The 21482-nt window shown below is 39.0% G+C and overlaps 1 protein-coding gene across 5 annotated transcripts in view; it reads left to right on the forward strand.

Annotated features, from left to right (window-relative positions):
- LOC138060814 (cytosolic phospholipase A2-like) overlaps positions 1-20793 on the forward strand; it is a 23088-nt gene extending 2295 nt beyond the window's left edge. For 3 of the 5 annotated variants that reach the window (XM_068906693.1, XM_068906695.1, XM_068906694.1), the window contains 15 exons: positions 2392-2490; positions 5049-5130; positions 8844-8990; positions 10300-10415; positions 11753-11790; positions 12151-12286; positions 12674-12810; positions 13096-13321; positions 13716-13833; positions 14663-14800; positions 15330-15443; positions 15827-16087; positions 17135-17316; positions 17846-18035; positions 19721-20793. In XM_068906693.1, the coding sequence (XP_068762794.1) occupies positions 2473-2490; positions 5049-5130; positions 8844-8990; positions 10300-10415; positions 11753-11790; positions 12151-12286; positions 12674-12810; positions 13096-13321; positions 13716-13833; positions 14663-14800; positions 15330-15443; positions 15827-16087; positions 17135-17316; positions 17846-18035; positions 19721-19941 (2124 nt within the window). In that variant the 5' untranslated portion in view covers positions 2392-2472 and the 3' untranslated portion in view covers positions 19942-20793. The remainder of the gene's footprint in view (positions 1-2391; positions 2491-5048; positions 5131-8843; positions 8991-10299; positions 10416-11752; positions 11791-12150; positions 12287-12673; positions 12811-13095; positions 13322-13715; positions 13834-14662; positions 14801-15329; positions 15444-15826; positions 16088-17134; positions 17317-17845; positions 18036-19720) is intronic. The other 2 variants (XM_068906697.1, XM_068906696.1) reach the window with 2 other exon arrangements.
- Positions 20794-21482: the final 689 nt, after the last annotated feature.

Here is a 21482-nt window from a genome sequence, read left to right on the forward strand (position 1 = left end):
AAGATCTTTGATCTTGCGTTCAAGAGATTTCCACATAGATAATATTGAGGGCTTTAACTATCATTCTTTTTAGAAATACGCAAGACTGCGCTTTTTGTTGCCAGTTCCAGGGCCTGGTTGTTTGAAAACCGATTACTTAATCCAAGATTTGCGTAAATTTTAGGGGGAAAACTTCTTTTGAATACTTTTGTTTTTCAAGATTGACTTCCTCTAATGTAAAATGTGGCTGAATATCAGCTTTGAACGTCATTTGGGAGTAGAGGAATAAACGCCTTGGTTAATCTATCTGGGATAGTAGCGTTTAACGGCTTTTGCCAGTTTTGGACAACCAGGCCCAGAAATGTAACATGTTAGTATTGGTTATTCCTGCTATAGAGGTTTTGCACGGCAGCCATGTTGCATGGCAGGAACAATAGATTCTTTTTCGTATGGGAACAAATGTTCTTTCTAATGCAAAACAATTTCATTGTTCCTGCCATGCAGCATGGCTGGCGTGCAAAACCTCTATATGGTGATATAGGCTGGCATCCCGTTCTTGGAAAAGCTTTTATATTGGGATAATTTTTTTGAAATATAATTAAATTTATATTACTAATAAATATAATGAGTCCTAGTAATGCCTCCTTCAGCCCTCTAGAGGGGAAACAGAAGTTCACCAACAGTAATAGTAAAACAACTTGTCGGCCGGTATCAATTTTGTAGGAAATTCTTAAGCCAGGAAAAGAGGGGACTCACAGATACTATAAGGCTAAGAGCAAAAGTATAATGAAAAAGAAACAAACACGCACGGCTAATAGTATCAAAACAGTGCCTAACAACAAATATGTCATTATTTTGACCGGCTGGAATTAAAATAATTGCGCTCGTTGGCGACGATTAGGATACTCTTTTTCTTGAATTGTGCTTCAAGAAAACTCAAAACAAGTCCAAAAGTGTATATGGATTTTTTATAAAGTACGATATATTTTAATTCTGGGATGACAAATTTGCTCTACTAAAACACAACTTGTAGCTGCTCTTCATTTTTGACTAGAACAGCGATTGAATGTTGTGTACTATCTTGGTGTCACATTTCATATATTCTGTTTTTCGTCGACAACATTTTCTTTCCTGGCAAAGGGAGAATTCCTTATACTTCCTTCCCATCTCCAGAGAGCCCAGACTTCAAGAAGACGCGGTCTTGTGGTATATTTTCTCTACCTCCCCCGAACAACGTTGCTGATTAATTTTGACAGCGGAATTACTTTTATAAAAAGTGTAAGATTTATGCTCTCTCTTATCATTGTTATGCCCTCTTTTCCAAATTACACATTGAGGAAAAAATATGCTAGCACCATGGGAAAGGGCCTAAATTAAATCACAGCGCAATTTACCTACAATTCTGATCTAGTCAGTTAAAACTTATCAGCGTACCATTTGTTAACTTGAGGTACAATATTTTGAGCGAATTCAGGGGTGGTAAAGAGCAAGTATGCCATTTATACTGCTATTTAATTACCTCCGCGATTGTCAAAAAAAAATCCATTGCTTCTGAAGGATCATTGGGCTGGTCGAGAATATTGCAAATAACACGTTTGTTTCGTGAGCCATGACAAAACGATAATTACGCGAGGGGAAATGTTTTTCTTTCTGTAAGCTGTAGAAATTTTATTACACAGACTGTCCCATATCTTTTAATTCATCCTGCAGAAAAATTCATTTCTTCAAATTACTTTTAAACGTCGTTTATAGTGCAACTGCAATCATCCAAAAAGTTGCTGAATTGTTCACGACATAACCATAAAATGCTGCATGCTTGCAACTAAACATGAATAAAACAGTTTCGATAGAGATATATCGTAATAGGGTTTAAGCTCTATCCTCGAGATCTGCGCAAACCCTAAAATTACCAAACAAAGCTGAATATTGGTAAGGCTCCTAAACAGGCCTCGAAGTACACAATTAAAGCATATACGGTCATATACTGATATATAATTTTGTTTTCCATAAGTGGTATTCAATGCCGGACGGAAATTACTGAATCAATACAATCTCAGCCATCTTCCTTACATTTTTTCTTTTCTAAACTTGCCTGGGATAACTGTTGTGGAATGATTAAAACAGAAATACTGGCGAATCAAATTTGCACGGAGCGGCGCTTTAGGGGCCCTAAACTTCTGCACTTGTTTGAAGGGCCCATCCAGGGTGGAGTTCAGTACCATAGTTATATAATTACTCCAAGAGCCGTTATGTGGAACTTTGCAATAAACCAATTTTCTCTTGAGTAAAGCAATATCATCATCATCATTATTCATGATTATTATTATTATTATTGTTATTTATCGTTAATCATTAGTTAGGTCTATCGAATAATGTTGTTGAGAATTGCACAATGTCATTTCTGTGTTTTAGGTATAAATCAAGAAACGGTGAAAAATTGCTTCTACGATAGAAACTACAAGAAACCTCTCAAGCCAGCATACAAGGAAAACAATGACTTCTGCTTATAGAGTACGTCAAGTTTTTCCCTATTCTCCTAACTTTGTAACTAAATAGACTTGCAAGGTCATTGATTCGAGGCCCATTCAATCCTGAACTTTCGTTAAGTTTCATTTACTGCCTTTCACATTTCATCTCCGAAAGGGTCGGATCCACTGAAAATGGCCAAAGACATTCTCGGGAGAGATTATCCACCCCCCCCCCCCTCCCTCCCCCTCCCGTAACGAAAATGTCTAAACCGGCCTAAACTGGTTAGACTTGGTATTTTCACTCTGTCTAACCCCGTGAAACAATGGGTTAAAGCCCATTTCCGAGTTGCTGCTTGCCTCACTTTCAAAGCGAGTCCTGGTGCACAACAATCAAAATGGAAATGAGTTGCGTATTCTTATGCAAATCAAACTCATTTCCCTTACAATAGTTGAGTACCAAGACTCACTTCGAAACCGAGGCAACTCGGAATGGCCCATTGAGATGCTGCTTACAGTTCTGCAACCAAACCAAAATAATTTTAAATATATCGATGGGTGAAGCCAGTTATGTCTTCTTTCCTTTTTTGGCCTAAATCGCCATGAAATGCTATCTGTTATAGAACTTAACTGCGATAATTACATTCTTACATGTGGGTGAGAGATCACGCACTGCGGACTCTCTGATTTGATGAGTATTGTTTGAAAACTATTTGAGTATTCGTACACCAACATGAGAGCATTAAATTACGAAAGAACAAAAGCCGGGTGGAATGCTTCTGCCAACTGCTCCAGCGCACAACCTAATTTTCGCCTCAAATCTTTCATCGCATTGATTCCAAAGAGACTTGAGCAAAGCTCAGATGTTGAGGATTCGCTTCGTCCAGTTGAAAATCTGTCCAAAGTATTACGACCTACAGCTCATCAAGTAAAATCATGGTTAATAGAGGGGAATGGTTATGAAACCCGACAACTTTCTTTGTTGTAGGTTTTTGTTCTCTTTTCTGGCCTTGACCGTGCACAAAGCACAATAGTTGTTTACTCCGTACTGAAGAACTAACCACTAGAAACGTGTTGGTTACGTAATTCATGCGTAGTGTATGAGCGCAAAACAAAAGATTGTGCAACGTTTTGGCGAGCATCTTACAAGTAGCTGTCTTGCTTGTTGGCAATTCAACCAAATGATAAAAAACCGACTAGTTACAGATACGTTTGGAATATGTAGAGGGCAGGGAGGGGTCTTGCGCGAGCCCTGTTGCACCCCTTCTGTACATCCACCCCCGTCCGAAGTTCAGTTACTTTCAACATACGCTGTCAACCTTTTCGAACATGTATATCACAAAAATCTTCGGATAATCTAAGTGAAAGAGATAATAAAAAATCCAAATTTTATTTTCGGCTGTGCCTTGTTAAAAGAAAAACATTTCACAGTTGCTCTTTTTAAATTCCCTCGAAGCTTCGCTTCTCGATCAAATATTTAATTTTCGGACAATCTGTCAGTCGCGGATATTATCAGCCGGCATATCAGCCGTCTGAGGGGGTATATTTATTAAATCATCGTTTTTCATGAATATTTTATTATGAATTAAATATATGTTTAAAGTGCAGGTTACAGACGACACTGAGAAATGGTCCTCGCACTAAAGGACGGCGCCTACTGTTATTTTTGCTCATACGTTCTGCGCATCTCGAGATACCCGGGTTTCCCAGGAGTGGTGCTTATTAATACAGGGATATTTTGGCAGCGTTTAAAACTATGCGGAAAAAGCAAAACTTAGCAAGTGCTCTTGGTCAGTATCTAAAAAGAAAATTGGGGGTAACCATGCATTTTTCAGAGATAATTAAGCTTCAATTCGGAAAAGAACGCCATAAGTAGCTTTGATGAATGGTATTTGAAATGAATCAAATATGAACTACGGATGTGAAATCAAGTAAAGCTATGATCTTCGCAGTTATGAACGCAATTTTTACAATTGCGTAGAGAAGCCTGAAAAATTCAGGACTTCAACGGGGTTTGAACCCGTGACCTCGCGATTCCGGTGCGACGCTCTAACCAACTGAGCTATGAAGCCACTGACGTTGGGAGCTTGTCATTTGTGGGTTCTAATGGTCTCCTGAGGAATGAATCAATGATGAATGGTATTTGAAATGAATCAAATATGAACTGCGGATGTGAAATCAAGTGAAGCTATGATCTTCGCAGTTAGCTTCACTTGATAAATAGTTTTGTAATTTAAAGCTTTTTACAAATATTGTTGATTAATTATCTTTGGAAAATGCGCAGTTATCCCCGATTACCTTTTGGATTTCTATAACACTTGTTAAGATCTGCTTTTCCCGCATATTCAGTAAACCGCGCAAAAATAGCTTTGAATTAGTAGACACTGTCCTTAACTGAACAATCAATTGTCTCTTACAGACACCTGAAATCCAGGTGGCTTCAGCGGGATTCGAACCCATGACCTCCCTAACGTCGCGACAATTGCTTAAATTGTCAAGTAACTGCCCGCTAGTTGACCAAATGAATGCGTGTAGTAAGTATTTAAAAGAAGAGCCATGTCCTGAGGAAATTAAACCTTTCCTCCGCTTGTTTTTGTTTGCTAGGCCTCCTATCGCCAGTGCCTACTCCTTGACGTCAAAGTTGTGCGTGGGCGAAACATTTTCCTGGGTCGTATATCTGATAAATGTAAGCATAACTGCTTCATTTCTTGCCCCACTGTTCGATGCGTTGCCTCTTTGTATTCTATCAGAAGTCGAAGTTTGGAACGGGATATTATCAGTCTCATATCGCGTAAAGACAGCTTAGTTTCACGTTTAACTGAGAATCGTCTTCCCCGCTTGAATCTAAGCTCTCCGGCGAATCCCCCCCGCCCCCTCCCACAGCATCCCTTTGATCTTTTCTTTGAGTGGCCAACTCAGCTCTCTCAGGCTTTCTGTTTGCGGATGAAATGATGAATCAATTGTAGACGCACTAGCTTATCGCGTGACAGATTTCACTAAAGACCTATTGGTCCGCAAAGACAGAAGAGTCATTCCCTTTATATCCTACATCTCTGACTGACTAACATTTATAATGGACATAACGAACTGACTGGCTAATTAGGACTGATAAACTGGCTTACTGGCTAACAGACACACCGTCCCTTTCAGTTTTCCTCGGACCGCAATGACATGCCACACACTACTTGCGGACATGGATGCTTTTAATTTCTTCGAGGAGACAAGCGAATGTCCTTTCTGTTAGGAGTTGAAGTATGTTCGCATTTATGACCTCGTCCCCCTCTCGAAACTCGGCTTGCTTTAGCTCCCACAGGACCAACCTATTCACAGACAAATCCATGTGCCTTATCCTATGACCAGCCATTTTAAGTCTATTGATGTGATTCCTTCATAGAGGAGTATGGAATTTTTAGTGGTCTAGTCTAATAACCGTCTCTTCTTGTTCCCTCGGCCCGAAGTCCGGTTTGTGTCCAGTTTTTTCCTGAAAATTTATTCCACTGTCAACACGATGAGACGTCGGTTGAGCCCGTATGAAAGTTCCATATCTACTTTATGTCTAATTGTGAGCTAGCTGGCATATTTTTAAAGTCGCCAACAAGGGCTAGTTTCGAACAATCAAGTTTAGATGTTGTTCTTCCCCCTTCAATGTTGAAAGTCATTTGTTTAAGCTTTTACTGCATTCAACTTTGAGCCAGCTCACCTGTTTGCATTCATATTCCAAACCTATACGCGATTATTCTTCTTGTTACAGGTCAGAGACGAGGACGAAATCGTCACCAAATTTAGTTTATGTCAGTCTTATTCGTTCGGGGGTGGGGGGTATAATACTATATTTGATTAGTTGTTTATCAATTATGTATATCTAAATAATTAAAGCGCAACAGTGTAAAACACCTGCCGTGATGCAAAAGGTGTCAGTCTCGCCAACAGGGAATACAAAATAAATGGTTTCAATCAATCAATCAGTCAATCAATCAATCAATCAATCAATCAATCAATCAATCATTCAATCAACTTTATTAAAAATACAGTAAATGGCTCAGCAAGATGGTTTTCAGACATGCCGTGTAAGAATTACAAGATATTACAAGATATAAATGTTAAAAATTACAAGAATTACATCTGAAATATAAATGTTAAAACGACCAATAAACTAGGTATAACTTAACGCTAAAAAAATATTCAATGTCAAGGAAATTTAAACAGTAGCAATAATTAGCAACAATCATAATTTACTATATAATAATACGAAACAAGCCATGTAAAAATGTCCAGTAGCCATGTAAAATGTGTCCAGTAGGATATTGCAAGATCCCTTATCTCAAGTATTTGATTTGACAGTTGGTTCCAAGCCATTGCAACTCGATAAGAGAAAGAACGTTTAAGAAAATTCGTTTTAGGTAGCGGTAATTGGAGGTCATAGTTCGAACCCCTCAAGTTATAATTGTGAACTTCAGAGGTTCTATGAAAATGCTCCTGAAAATACGTCGGACAGTTATTATTGGAAACTTTAAACATCGTAATTAACAAGTGCCTTTTCTCTCTTTCTTCTAAGTTAGACCACTCTAAAGAATTTAGCACTGCTGATGTCGAATAGAGTAATTAGTCCTAGTAATAATCCGTGCTGCTCTATTTTGTAACTTTTGTAATTTTTTAGCAGTGACGTGCTTTGGAGCAGTCACTCCCGGCATACAACATCACAATAATCAAAGTAAGGTTGTACAAGTGAATAGTAAATTGTCTTAATTAAGAGTCTCTTGATCATTGTCAGTTAGATTTCTAGCTAAATCAGTACAACATTCGCAAGCCATTCGAGACTTTAGATGAAATATGTTTGATCTGATCACCCAGGTTAGCATTTTACCAATATGAACCCCGAATAACTTAATAAAAGGTTTACGTTCAATTGGCCTATCATCCATCTTTAAATTCATGAATTTAGCTTTTGTCAAGTTTTGACGAGAACCAACAGTCATATAACTTGGTTTGGGGTATTGCAACTCAATTTGTTTGTCTTAAGCCAGTCATGATCATGTACTGCAGCTAAATCACTATTTAAGGAACATTTAATTGTGGATATATCCTCATGAGCCTATGGTTATATACTTATCATTGGCAAACATTCCAGGTGTTGTATGTTTTAGACATTTTGGAAATCGTTTACATAAATTCTAAATAAAAATGGCCCAAGTATAGTACTCGGGGAATTCCACATGATATTGTTTTGTGGATAAGACTCCATTTACGTAAGAACTTTGTGTTTGATCAATCAAATATGATTTAAGCAACTGAAGAGCATTGCCATTGACACCGTAACCAGAACGTTTACGTAGTAAGATGTTATGGTCTACCGTGACAGTCAAAGGCTTTCTTTAAATCTATAAAGACACTACCATCAAGTTTACCAGCATCCATGTCAATAAGCCAAAGGTTTATTGCACTTATCAAAGCTGTACAGATTGAATGATTTGGTCTTTGCCCGCATGAAAGCCTCCAGCTTCTCAACAACACCAACAACAACAATTTTATTTAGCTAAATGTGATAGTTAGTGGATGGCTTCTAAATCTCCTCGAAGACCATTGATTGATCATCTTTCGCATGGAAGTATGCACCCACCCTCTTGCTTGTTGATTGTCATATACGTAACATATGCATCTTCAGTTTCCTGCTTCGTCTTTATTGCGCAGGGAATTGTAGACTCTAACAAAACGAATATAAATGGTCCCCCTCTTCAGGGGAAGTTGCTGACTCGGCCTTGCCTTATGGTATCCTAAATGTGTACCAGATTTTTATATCTTATTATGTTATAATTGTTCAAAGCGAGTAGACCTTGGAATTGGGCCATTGACACTCGGTTTGAGAAAGACTTGACATTAATGAGTACCTTTCCCTACAATGGGAGTTAACCCACCATCTTCGGAAGCAGTTTGTGTTGGATTGAGCGGCCAAGTGGGAGACATAACCAAACACTGCTCCTTCCCCCATCCTTCCCCTTTTCCCGTGGTGATTCAGTGTTTGCATGTTTGATATCTGAGTATACCATTCCATGTTTTAGGATACCCATGACATTCCGGGTTATGTGCCGATTCCGGTTAATTTTGATAATTTGTGGTGTTCTTTCCTTTTTACAATTAAATTTGGGCTTTGTACGTTACCTCGCACCCGAGCGACATAACTTGACTGAATGAGTGAGTAACTAAATAGCCTGTCTGACATGACAGACCGGCTGACTTTGACTGACGGACTCTCTGACTAACATCACTAAAAGGTCATGACCACTCTCCGAGAAACTAAGTGGTTGTCTGGCCGTCTGGACACCTACGACCCTTTCACATGTCCCAATTCGCTGACTGGCTTACTGCATGGAGAGAAATGGCATACTTACTTTTTTCTTCCAGTTGACCCTCCAGATCCGTATGTCAAGTTGTACATCAGGACTGCTCCAAATGGTAAAAAACGAACCAAAGCGATAAAAAACAATCCAAACCCAGTATGGGAGGAAGAGTTCCAGTTCCATCTTGATTCAAATTTTAAAAACACGCTAGGTAAGTTCAGTAGTATATGTTGTTTTTAGTAATTCTAGGTGGTTATAAAAGATCGGAACAAGTTTCGGCCTTTCACCGAATAAAACAAAAAAGGGGTCTTTAGTCATTGTGATTCAAATCAGCATTGTGCATGATTTTCATGCTTCCAAAATGTTGAGCAGCAATCGAAAAAAGAAAAAAATTCCAGTCATCACACTCATTAAAGCAAACCCACTCGTTCAAGAAATGCACGCTGGTTTGGCAGTAGTTGACACCAAATGAGCTGTGTGTAGGTTTTTTTTTTTTTTTTGTAACAATTCGTCACGTGACCTTTTTTTCATAAACACGATGATTCTGTTGGTTTTATGAAATATTCTACCATGTCGATTTGTTATAGTTGAAAGAATTTATAGGGATTTGTATAGGAAAAGCTAAAAGGACGCTTTGCTACCCAGTCACGCCTGCTTCAATGATTTGCATACAAATCCTTGTATTTTTCTGAGTTTTCAAAACGCTTTAAAATTCTTCCTTCGAAAGACGAAAGTCTGAAAATTTCCACCCTTGCACATTTATTCTTGCTTCTTTTACCCATGGTAAAAGTAGGAATCTGAGCTTGTTGGGCGTAATTATGAAACATTACACTGGAGGGCAAAAGCTTTTCGGTCGCAAACAAAAGTATGGGGAATTTTCGAGTGTTTAACATAGTCATACAATCTTTACTCTAAGTGGTATTTCACTGAAAATTTGTATTCCGGCTAAGGCAAACACGATCTTTCCATTTCTTGAATTCACAAAGTCCGAGCTTTAATATCACTAATCATCAGACCATTGTGTTGCAAAAGGCCTATTACTAACAAATAGATTCCATGAACATCAGTGACACAATCGGCCATCAACTCGTGTGTCACTTTTTTGTACTTACCACATTTTGAAGTCATCTGTGGTTTATTGCTGAACAGACGCACGGCAACATGTAATCTATTTGTTTTGTATGATAAGAATTTCAAAACGTTTTTGATGATGACGTCAGCTATGAGTCTGTTCCTCTATCAAAGGTGAGAACCAATCAAATTATTATATAACTTAAGTTTGTTCCTGCTCCAAATTAAAGTACCTTTTAGACTATTATGGATGAATCGCAAATACATGTCCCAGCATCGCAAAATTTAGCTCAAGGACATTTTGAACATGAATCCTGGTAAAGAGTTTGTTTCGACAGTGGCGTATGAAACGAAAGCCAAGGAGTAATTTTTTCGTACACCTATATTATTTTGAAAGGAAAAAGACGTCTGGTGGTTTTTTGGTTTTACAATATTTTTATTATTTATAGAATTAAAGCTGATGGATTCACACAGGCTCAGGGATGACTTGGTGGATGCCGAGGCGTTTGAACTAAACGACCTAGAAATCGATAAACCGTACTTTTTTACTTTCAAATTCCGCAAGGTAATTCCTTATTTCACAACATAGGGTTCACATCGTAAGGTGTGACCGATGCACTAGCTAATGATAATCATATTGCCAAAAGCATGAATCATAACAGCAGTATTAAACCACTTTGGCAATTGCACATTATTGGTCCATTGATGCAAGTTTCAGTTTTGTCAACGGCCCAACGAGAGTGTAGCAATTTATCACAGCTCATTTACCAACTTGAGCAGCTTCAAGGAAGCCTGACATATTCAGGCCAGAAATCGTACCCTGAAATTCTTCCTCTATTATGGGTCATATAGTCTTCGTTACAACTGTTGCAAGTTGCAGTCTATGGCTACTGGTGGAATGTACGTTGAGTACGTTAAATCGTTGAATATTGTGAAGCTATACTCGGCGTCTAAATTACCAAAGATTCATGTAAGGCATCTCGGTTATTAAGAAGACCACCAGGCGGCCCTACGCCTAGGGAAAACTCAAGAAATGACGGGCCAACTTAGATGATATTGTTATAGTTTACTCTTCGCTTGTAGGGCCCTTCTCCCCCAGAATCTGAAGATTTTGCTTTTGCCAATCTACCCAAATATCTTGCCATTTACATGGATAGAATTCAGAAGCGTGCTCTTTCCGTTATTTAATCCTTTGCTCCAAACTAACAATGGCCGCAAGCAGTTTTGTCGAGGTGACAGACGAAGCAATTTATTGTTTTAACAAAAATGCATGCATGTAATTATATGAATTAATTAAAAGAATTATTCCCCTCAAGATCGGTGACTATCAGGGAATAAAAACCTCGACTTTGTCTCGGTTTTTATTCACCAATATTCACCTCGCATCAATGCTCGTGCGAGAATTCACGCAAGGGCGCCCCTGCAAACAACAAAAGAAACTTCGTGGGATATTTTGGTGTCTCTTACAGAGAAAAATCTCGATTGCGTTTGGCAAGACCACACAATCACCCAATCTGAACAAAATTAGGACGCGTTCTCCTTAGTCGAACGCAAATACCCGAAAAATTCAGGTGGCTTCGGCGGGATTCAAACCCATGATCTCTGCTTAAACTGTCCTCGCAGGTCGAGGTCATGCGGGTTCGAGTCCCGTTGAAGCCTCCTGATTCTTTTGGGTGTCTATAAGAGACAATTACTCAAATTGTCCAGTTAAGTGCGAGAATCACTGTTTTCTGGTTGTAACTCTTTTTTTCTCTTTTATTCCGCTAAATTTATCGGTGCATAAATAGGTAAAGTGGAAAAAGTAAAGATTAATTAACGACACTTTAAGACCACGACAAATATCCACTGCGAATTTTTGGCAAATATATTGTCTCAGCTATTCATTAAATGAAGTTCTTTTAGCTTTCAGAGGTAGATGTTGAAATGAAAGTTGGAACATGGTAAGGGTTAATAGCTAATTTTTTTCAAATTAACAATTCATCTTGGAGGGGTCTTTGCAGGAGCTAGTCACCTCAGTGCCTCGATCTATTTTTGTTGCCTTGGTACCGAGATGAAAGAGTTTCAGCGCTATTGAAATCAAAAGCTTGAGACTCTTTATGCATGCAGTGATTTCAAAGCGAAAGTACTTTTTTAATTTTCTGCCGTGTGCAATACTTTGCTTATGCAGACTAATCAAGCTTCGGTGTGTTACAACACGGCACCTTGTTCTTTCGATTTGGCTCTTATGAAAGCTTAACTTTAAATACGGGAACAGAGAATAATAAACGATCCCAAATAACCCACAGAAATCTTGTTTGTAGCATTGCACCATTTGACCTGCGATACGGCTTGGATCTATGTGACGAGGAAAAGGAGTTCATACAGAAGAGAAAGCAAGTAGTTTTTGAAGCAATGAAGAAGTTCCTAGGTAATGATGGACCAAAAAATTTGAATGAGGTAAGACGGAAATAGAGGAAGGAAATTTCTCTCCAAATGGGCAATGAGGAAAAAAGAACAACTAAGGGTCCGCCAAATGCATTGTCATGACCGAGCACTTGTTATATGGAAAATTTTAGAAACTCGAAACAGAGCGAGGCAGCTTCAAAATCAACTGCGCTCAGCCGGCGAGTTTTAAGCTTAATTTTCGCGAATAATTACTTCAGACTAATTTCTGCTATTTGTACTAAGTTAATTCGGAAAATACGCTTGGACTTAAACACGCGCTCTTCATTCACTTAATTATTCCTTTATTCCAACAAATAGTTAACTTTTATTGTCAATTTTCACAAGACTTTCAGGATATCTTCAGTTATAAAGTTTATTTCACATGTCATTTATTTATAGGTGCCCAATATCGCAGTGCTGGGGTCTGGGGGTGGATTTCGTGCTATGGTATCTCTAAGTGGAGTATTCTGTGCTCTTAAAGACATGGGTCTGTTGGATTGCACCATGTATGCTGCAGGACTCTCTGGTTCAGCGTGGTAAGCTAAGTGACATTCTTTTGCTTAAATTTTCCAACACCCTTAGCCATTGGGCCTGGATCTTCTGTGGACCATACAACGGTACAGCTCTCACCCAAACAAAATTGAGGTTTGCCGGTATCAAACTTGTGAAAAGTGTTTTTCGATCTGCAAAAGCATTTTATTCTTTGTTAATTAACAAATCCCTTATTTTGGACTAGATGCTATGAACAGCAATTGTGGAGATTTGCCAAGCGGTACAAAAATACCCATGGTGTTTCGTCTTATATAGTGTTAATATTCCAGGTATCTCTCCACGTTGTACTCTCACCCCGAGTGGCCAAATTGTCATCCAAGGAAGACTGGTGAAAATTTGGGTAAAAACGTGGAGAAGAACTGGTTGAGGATGATGTTGACTCCATCGTGGCTTCGTAATCGCCTCAAGGACATTCTGAAGAAGAAGTCACGTGGCCAGCCTGTCAGTTTTACTGATTTTTTTGGTTATCTCATCTCGGACACAATTTTGAAAGATGTAAGTTCAGTTTTATCTTAATTTGTCTAGTTGTTGATTTGAAATGACATCTATTTTACAGGTTTTCACGCCTGTATTGAGCCCTAAAGATGGACGTCCTTTAGCCTAGCCATGCAAATAGCTACTTCAGCCCTTTTTACCTCATGGATGATGTAGGCAGACAGTGAGATACGAGTGTAAAGGTAGGGGGGGGGGGGGGGAGGGGGGAAAAGGGAAATTCGGTGGTTAATGCCATTGTATTTCGATGTTTTAAGACGCCGATGGCCCCGGTTCGATTCCCGCTTGGGCAAAAACATTATTATTTCCCCCTTTTTTATCACCGATGATTTCAAGTGTTTGTATGAATTTCTCGAAAATCTAAACAACTCTTAATGATACTTTTTTTCTCCTAAAGCGGAGTGATGTTTCAAAGCTTAGCGACCAACGTGTTGCCGTGAAAGACGCAGCGGTCCCCTTGCCGCTCTACAACTGTGTCCATGTGAAGAAAGATGTTTCAGCACAAACATTCTGCGGTGGGAACATCTTAAAGAATTTAAATAAATCGTTAGAGAGATAGCGTTGCGTTTACATGAATCTGCAAACAGCATACAGGCTGTTTCTACAATGGGGGCAGAATCCTTGCATGGGACACCAATGTATAAAACTAATCCTAACCTGACCCTAATTTTTCTCTAGGCTTAATTTATGCTCCAAAAACATTTTTTCAATTCATCTGAGTGCGTATTCAATCTAGGTAAAATGTAAAATGAGGATCACTAATTTAACCTAGGTAAAAACGGATTTAACCTGAGAACAGATTTTACCGGCAAGATATCCAGTGATGCATGAGCTGAGATCACAAGCCTTCTCTTACAGATTAAAAAATAGTTTCAGTTTCCTTCACATAATTTTTAGAGCAGCTTTTAGAGATACTTGCGAACTCCTCAACTACGTCATAGCGACAGTTTGCCGGAAGACTGCCTCGGTCGATAATTAACAATTATTCGCCGAAGGGGAGGTGAATATCTTTTAATAAAACCTCGAGTTCGTGTCGATTTTTATTCTGACCATGAGGCGAAGCCGAATGGGTTACTGACCCGTGGTCCTTGAGGGCGAAGGGTCTAATTGTTTTAGTATCACCCAACTAGTCGGACAGAAAAGGCAATAATAAAGTTAGCAAATGCAAGTTGAAGAAATATTTATTTGGGAATAAAACGAAAGAAAGCGTCACGTTTTTCGTTACTCGAGGACTATTACCTCTAGTAGCGTAGCCAATCAAAATGCAGGATTTGCATTAGTCCACTAGAGGGTTGATACTAATACCTGATAATAGCTGATGAGGGAACCTTGCTTTATTCATAGAATGGATGGAATTTAGCCCATATGAAATAGGAATGGACAAATACGGCACTTTTATGAAGACTGAACATTTTGGAAGCAAGTTTTTCTGTGGCAAGCTTTTAACTCCGTATCCTGAACCCACACTTGCCTACCTGCAAGGTATTGCACTATTTAAAAGAACGATTCTGATATCTTAATTGATCAAAAAACGGAAAAAGACCCAGTGGAAGTTTCAGTGAAAAAGTAAATGGGTAAACATTGAACACGACTGCCGACAAGTGAACATTCGAAGGCGGGGAAAAAGAAAATTACCTTGGGGGCTTTCAGGGTCCCTGTGATACGGTTCTTGTCGCCATGTTCATACGTCTAGATGTTCAGAGAAGAAAAATACTGCGCCCCATAAAAAAAATGAAATAAACGACCTACAAGAATTTCTTATTGCCCTTAAATGGGTGAGCTTTAATGCATTTTCCAGACTTCTTCTGTTCGTGGACAGGTTGTAATGACGTTGTTGCTACAAGATAATAGACAAGACGTATTTAGGTGCACATTCGAAGAGCGACCTGTTTCTTTGACGAATCATTTAAAATTCTGTCATTTAACCATGTTGACCGCTGAATAGCTTTAAATGCTTCAACCTTTGTCGTGGATAGACTTCAATTAGTTTTCCTTTCTTCTCTCCACCCAGGCATATGGGGCAGTGCATTCACCATTCTGCTGCAAAGAATACTCAACGAGGGAAGACTGCCTGATGACACTAACAAAAGAAAGAGTAACGCGGGTGACTTGAGACAAGAATTGGGTATGTGTTCAGCGTGCAAACTTTAACTCTACTTAAGTAAGTAAGTAAGTAAGTAACTTTATTTACCCACATATTACAAATGAGCAAAAGCTCATTTGAATGCAAATGTACATGTCATGCTTTATTTGACTTAAAATGATTGGCAAAGATGACTTGAGCGGTAAAGTAATTGAACGGTCAAACGAAAGGACAAATTCTTCTGAAAAACAGTACTATTCGCCTTCTCATCAGTAAAAATGTTTAATTTAGACTTGAGCAGGTGCTCTATGGATAACCATTTCCTTGATATACTCCTAGCCCTTTGAAAAACACAATCTCTATTCTTCCCTCTATCATAATTGCTTTCGAAGGATTAAACTGAATCTCGCGTTTTCGCCTCCCAGATGGTATGATTAATTCAGAAGATGTCTTGCCCGCACGAGAGGAGGAGCACAGTGACGAAGAAGAAGATTTAGATGTTACAGATGGGAAAGCAGAAGAAGAACTAACTGAAGTTGATGATAAGGATCACAAATGTTTGAGAAGAATAACGGAGACCATTGTGGAGAAAATTCCCTTTCTCAAAACACGCTCTGGCCGAGCAGGATTGGTGCACAACTTTATGCGAGGACTTCAAGTGATCTTGACTGCCCCAGTCCATTCGGGTGAGACTATTGAAGACCGAAAAAGAAGGAACATTGGTGTGCATCATAAGGCGGAAAACAAGTAGTAATTGTTTCTTCACAAAAAAACCATAAGTTTGGTCAAGAAAGCATCGAGTCTCTCGGGATAAAATGTATCCCCCAGAAACAGGCATGTCATTAAGTGCGCAATACATGTCATGGTCTTAAAGCGAACTTCCACTAAAACAAGAAAATGACTTTAAACCACAGAACGTAATGTTTACAATTAAAATTGTTTATTAAACTTTCTGCAATGAAAGCGTTTGAAAGCGTTCTAACGTGTCGTGTTTGCGCTATTGTTCTGACACAAAGAGCGTTTGTTCTGAAACAATAGGGCAACCCCGATACGTCACAATTATTCAAGATGGCGGCGCCCGGGTAATTGGAAAGCCAAAACAAGCGTTTTTGAAATTCATTTTTTGTGGATACAAACGCTTTCATTGGAAAACGTTTGAACACTTTTAGGGTGCGTTCGATTGACCGTATTCCGGAATAGGAAAACATGGAATAGAAGTTAGAAATCCTTCACTTTTTATGGAGATTCACATTGAAATTGTCAAACACCTGTTGAAACGCTATTGTAAACATATCTTTATTATCCTTGGAGCTACAAAACGCCAGACATATCGTTTTAAATTATCACTCCACGTATTCTTATTCCGGAATAGGGTCAATCGAACGCACCCTTAATTGTAAACATTATTTTCTGAGGTTTAAAGGTATTTTCTTGTTTTAGTGAAGATTTCCTTTAACGACGGTTAATTACTACTTTTTTCCCAAGTAGCATTTTACAGCCCCGGAAGCAAACTCCCCGTCGTGAGCGAGTTGAGTTTGTTTGCTCTTTGCTCTACTCTAAGAGGTTTTTCTCCCCGTATTACGGTTTTTCCCTCTCATAAAGAGAAAACAATATTAAATTTGAATCGATTTTCTCACTCCTCAGTTATTAGAGCACTCGGCTCTACGTATATTATTATTATGATGATGATGATGTTGTAACCTACATTCACATTACCTTTTGATTCTTTAAAGTGGAAGAAGTCAGTGAAGCCGCTGACCTATTGAGTCTTCAAGCAAAGCGGATCTATTTGGTAGACAGTGGACTCGTGTTTAATTCTCCATACACACCGCTCTTGAGACCCGAAAGAGACGTGGACATTTTTTTCTCCTTTGACTTCAGCGCGCGAGACAAAGATGACGAGATGCCTTTCTCAGTGAGTACCTTGAGTTTCCCCATTCTTACAATTTCTTAGTTGTAAGCTTCAATTCTTTGACGAACGACCTGCCTGTGGTCACTTTTTATGGCAATTCCACATACTGGTAGTCTATTAATGGCAGTATATAGAAACAGTAACATCATCATCATCAACAAAAACAACGAAAGAACTTTCTTGCTTTAGGCTGCTTTTTCAACAAGCTTCTGGACGTTTTTTGTTCTCAGTTCGCCTTTCTTTTACGTTCGGTTTAAGCTGGTGAAACGTGCCTTTGCAAGACTGTTGTATTTCTACTTGGAAACAACAGATGGATCAACGTTGCTCGAAGCAAACTTTAGTTAAACTAACCTAGGCACAATATTTGTAGGCAGCGTTGTTTGAAAACCATGTTAGCACTAGTGTAGGTTTAGGTTTGCCGTTCGTTATGGCTGAGGGGCTGCCAAAAGTTTCAGATCTAGCGCTTGGGGAAGCTATTTGTTTAAAAATGAACATTTTCAAGTATTGAAAGCAAAATCCTTTCACTTTACAGGAGCTTTTGCTGGCAGAGAAATGGGCGAGAAAAAACCATATGAAATTTCCTCCCATTGACGCTGAGGAACAATACAAAAAGTATGGAATGAAAGAGTTTTACTTGTTCTCAGACCCTGATGATCCTACATGTCCTGTGATAGTTCACGTTGTGCTTATCAATAAGACTTTTAAGGATCAAAAACTTCCAGGTTAGTTTGCCGAAGACAAGGGGAAGTATCGAGAAACATTTACTAGTGAAGCTTTTCAGTTTTTGGTCAATTTGTGAGTCAAAGATGGAGTTTTTAGGGAGCTTACGAAACGACGACGCTACAAAAAAATAGGTTTAGGGCCCGTTTACATGGAAAGAGGATGATCCTAGCGCTGGGATCATCCTAGCACTAGGATCATCCAAGCGCGGTATGTTTTCAGCTTTCAGTTTACATGTGAAGGGTTGGCCCCAGTGCTAGGATCATCCTACCGCTAGGATCATCCTATCTGAGAGGAGGGATGATCCTAGCGCTAGGAAGATCCTAGCACCATGTAAACTGCCTTCGTTCGGAAGTTCCTGGTACTAGGGACAAAAAAACAAACATGGCGGCGGCCGGGTGTTCACGGTATTCAGCTACCAAAGGTCGACAATTTCGTCTGGCGTTGCCACAGGACGATTCTAATGATTCTGATGACCGCCGACAATATTCAGGACCAGTTTTGTTTCACCACCCAAGCGAGAGACACAGTGGAAAGTAACGAGCAATCGATCGACAGCAATGTCGAAAACGCTGCGAATCGAAGGCATGCGAATTTATCCGAATACATCCGAATACATCCGAATTACGTGTTTGTTGTTCTCGCCCGCCATCTTGCTTTCATTCTCCACTTCCACCTAGACAGAAATTTCTGCATGTAAACCAAACGAAAAGTTGTTTCGCCTTCTAGGATCTTCCTAGCGCTAGGATCTTCCTACATCCATGTAAACAGCCCCTTAGTGAGCAAAAACAATGGCTCTGCACGCGCTGCACGTGCGTCTTACACATTCGTACATTTCTTTGCCGTCATCTCCTAAATGACGTCGTGAAATGACCAAATTCAAGGTTCTGTGGAGGACGTTAGCACATGACGATGAATTTTCAGTTCTCTCTCTACGCTTCCAACTCACTCATACCAGTTTAATTCCTCGACAGTTACTACACATTTTTAACGCAGAACTACATGATATAGTTTCGTAGTGATATGAATAACGCGAACTAGTATTTTTAAATGAAGTCCTTGTAGCCGTCGTCGTCCTCGTTTCGTAAGCTCCCTATTAGCTGAATGATGTCGCATCTCGGCATGTTATTTAACTGTGAACTGTTGGAAAAGCTCAGAACACAATTAGTCTCCCAGAGCTGTACAAATATTTTAAAATAATTAATAATGAAACATGAATATTTATTGAATGTATCACATCAAGTCATACATACCTACGAGGGTGTTACCGACCTCCGATGTTGATTCTTTATTTATATCAAATTCAGCCTCCTGCAATAATTGTTAAATGCTCAATGTCAAAAGAATATCGAATTATTGGGCGATCGGCAAAGAAACCCCTCTTTTCTAAGAGGAAAGGCATTAAACCCACGTCAATTCCATTTAAGAATCCTTGTTTAGAATAGCTACTCATGATTAAATATTCGAAGGAGTTCTTCGATGGCGAAAGGAGTGCCATTTTGAAAACAATTTGTGGAAGGTTTAATTGCAACTGCTCATTAACCTTAATCCTTCCCGTACTTTTCTCCGCGAGGCGCTTGTAACGATGATCGTTGCCCCAGAATTATTCAATAAAAAGTCCATATAAGGGTACCTTGAGGCTATGAGATACGATGGATTACAGTGACAAAGATTTGTTTTCTTTTAGGGGTTGCTCGCGAAACCCACGAAGAGAAGAAATTCGGTGATTTCTCGGTATTTGAAGATCCTGACAATCATTACAGCACATTCAACTTCCATTATCCACAAAAGTCATTTGACCGTCTGCAGAAGCTGAACGAGTTCAACACAGTTCTTGCAGAGCACACCATCCGAGATGTCATAGCAGATGGCGTAAAGAGGCGACGGCAGCGCTTAGCAGTGGAATAGAAGGATGATGATGAAGCCAGATGCACACGCTGTCGGATCCTTTAACAGAATTCGTTCACTCAACTTTCGGGATTCCTTTTAAACTTGTCATAAAACAATTAAACAGTTATCACTATAACTGCCTCCACACTTAAAAATCTGGGATTCAAAGCGGGTCATTTTAAAGCTTTGTCATTGAGAACGACATGGCGAGGTTCATGTGTCTTGTGTTTGAGTAGATAGTTCGAGTGTTGATCGCGGTGTTGCAGTTTTTTGCATAATTGCATACCACTAAGCCTCTAATATTAAGGCTGTCTTCCCAAAAATATTCGTGAAAATAATCTTTAACCAACTGCATTAAAATGACAATAAGCTATTATCATCATGGGTAGGTCTTGGAATTCATCCACAGAAAGGCCAGAAAGACAACTTCACTCGTGAACCACAATCAAGTTTACAACTAAGCATTTTAGGCGTCCCAGTGTCTGACCTCTGTCTCGAGAAGATCAGACACGGTTCTTACGTTACGTTTATACCTGTAGAATCAGGTGAAATGTCAAATTCTCGCAAAACCAGCATCTTTTTTCGGTATGGTTACCTATCGGAGAGCCAGAACAAGAAATAAAAATAGGCACGCAGGAGATTCAAGTTGTCTTTGCGTAATATGTAGTTCTAATAGTACACGACATTGTTTTGGTACCGTATATAATTGTACTGTCATAGTAGATGTCTTAGGTAAATAGCCCCCTGAGAAGATATGTGGTTACTAGTAAAATACTAAACTCAGAAATATTGAAGAAAATAAAAGGGAATGGAGAAACATTGGCCTCGAGGCTGACATGTTGACAATTTTCAAGTTCCCTTGCAACTTCTTTATCGCCACAAGCCTCTTATAGCTCTCCAACACAAAGTTTCACTGAAGCTAATCCCTTTCCGGCGGGGTTAGTATTTGGATGGGTGTCGTCAAAATATACGACTTTCTGTCAAAAACAAAGGACCAAAAAATGCGGCGAACTAAGCAAGGTGCAGATTTTGTTAGCCTGCTTTATGCAAAACAAATATTGACGCACAATTGTTGATATACAGTTTTAGAAAGAGCAGAAGGAAGAAAGTGTCGATCGACAATAAAATAATTTGCCATCAGCAACAAAATTTGCGACATTAAAATAACGTAAATTTTTAACCGCGAATATAAAAAGTTACAATCAGCGAAAAACATTATGGGAGATTTTTGCTACGTTTAATTTTTCTATTGTACATTTGGCTGCACAAGTAAATCGGAAAATCGGAATTGATTTCGATTTCAGCAACCGATATGATCAAGTTATCTTGCGTGTTTACTAACAACTAATGAAAAAAGGGACAAATCTGTGTCAAAATGATGACAAGACACCGGGATTTTTGTTTTTGTTTGTTTGCCTTTTTTTCTTTCAAGTGTTATAAACTTTGACAAGAAATGTGCAAATTCAACACAAAGATCACAATCGCCCAACTCTTGAGGTTGACCATTGTTTCTGCCAAAAGTTCACTCTCCTAGACAAGGTTATTTATCACCAGCAGAA

The sequence above is a fragment of the Montipora capricornis genome, chromosome 8 (assembly GCF_036669925.1).
Source record: "Montipora capricornis isolate CH-2021 chromosome 8, ASM3666992v2, whole genome shotgun sequence".
Classification (NCBI taxonomy): Eukaryota; Metazoa; Cnidaria; class Anthozoa; order Scleractinia; family Acroporidae; genus Montipora; species Montipora capricornis.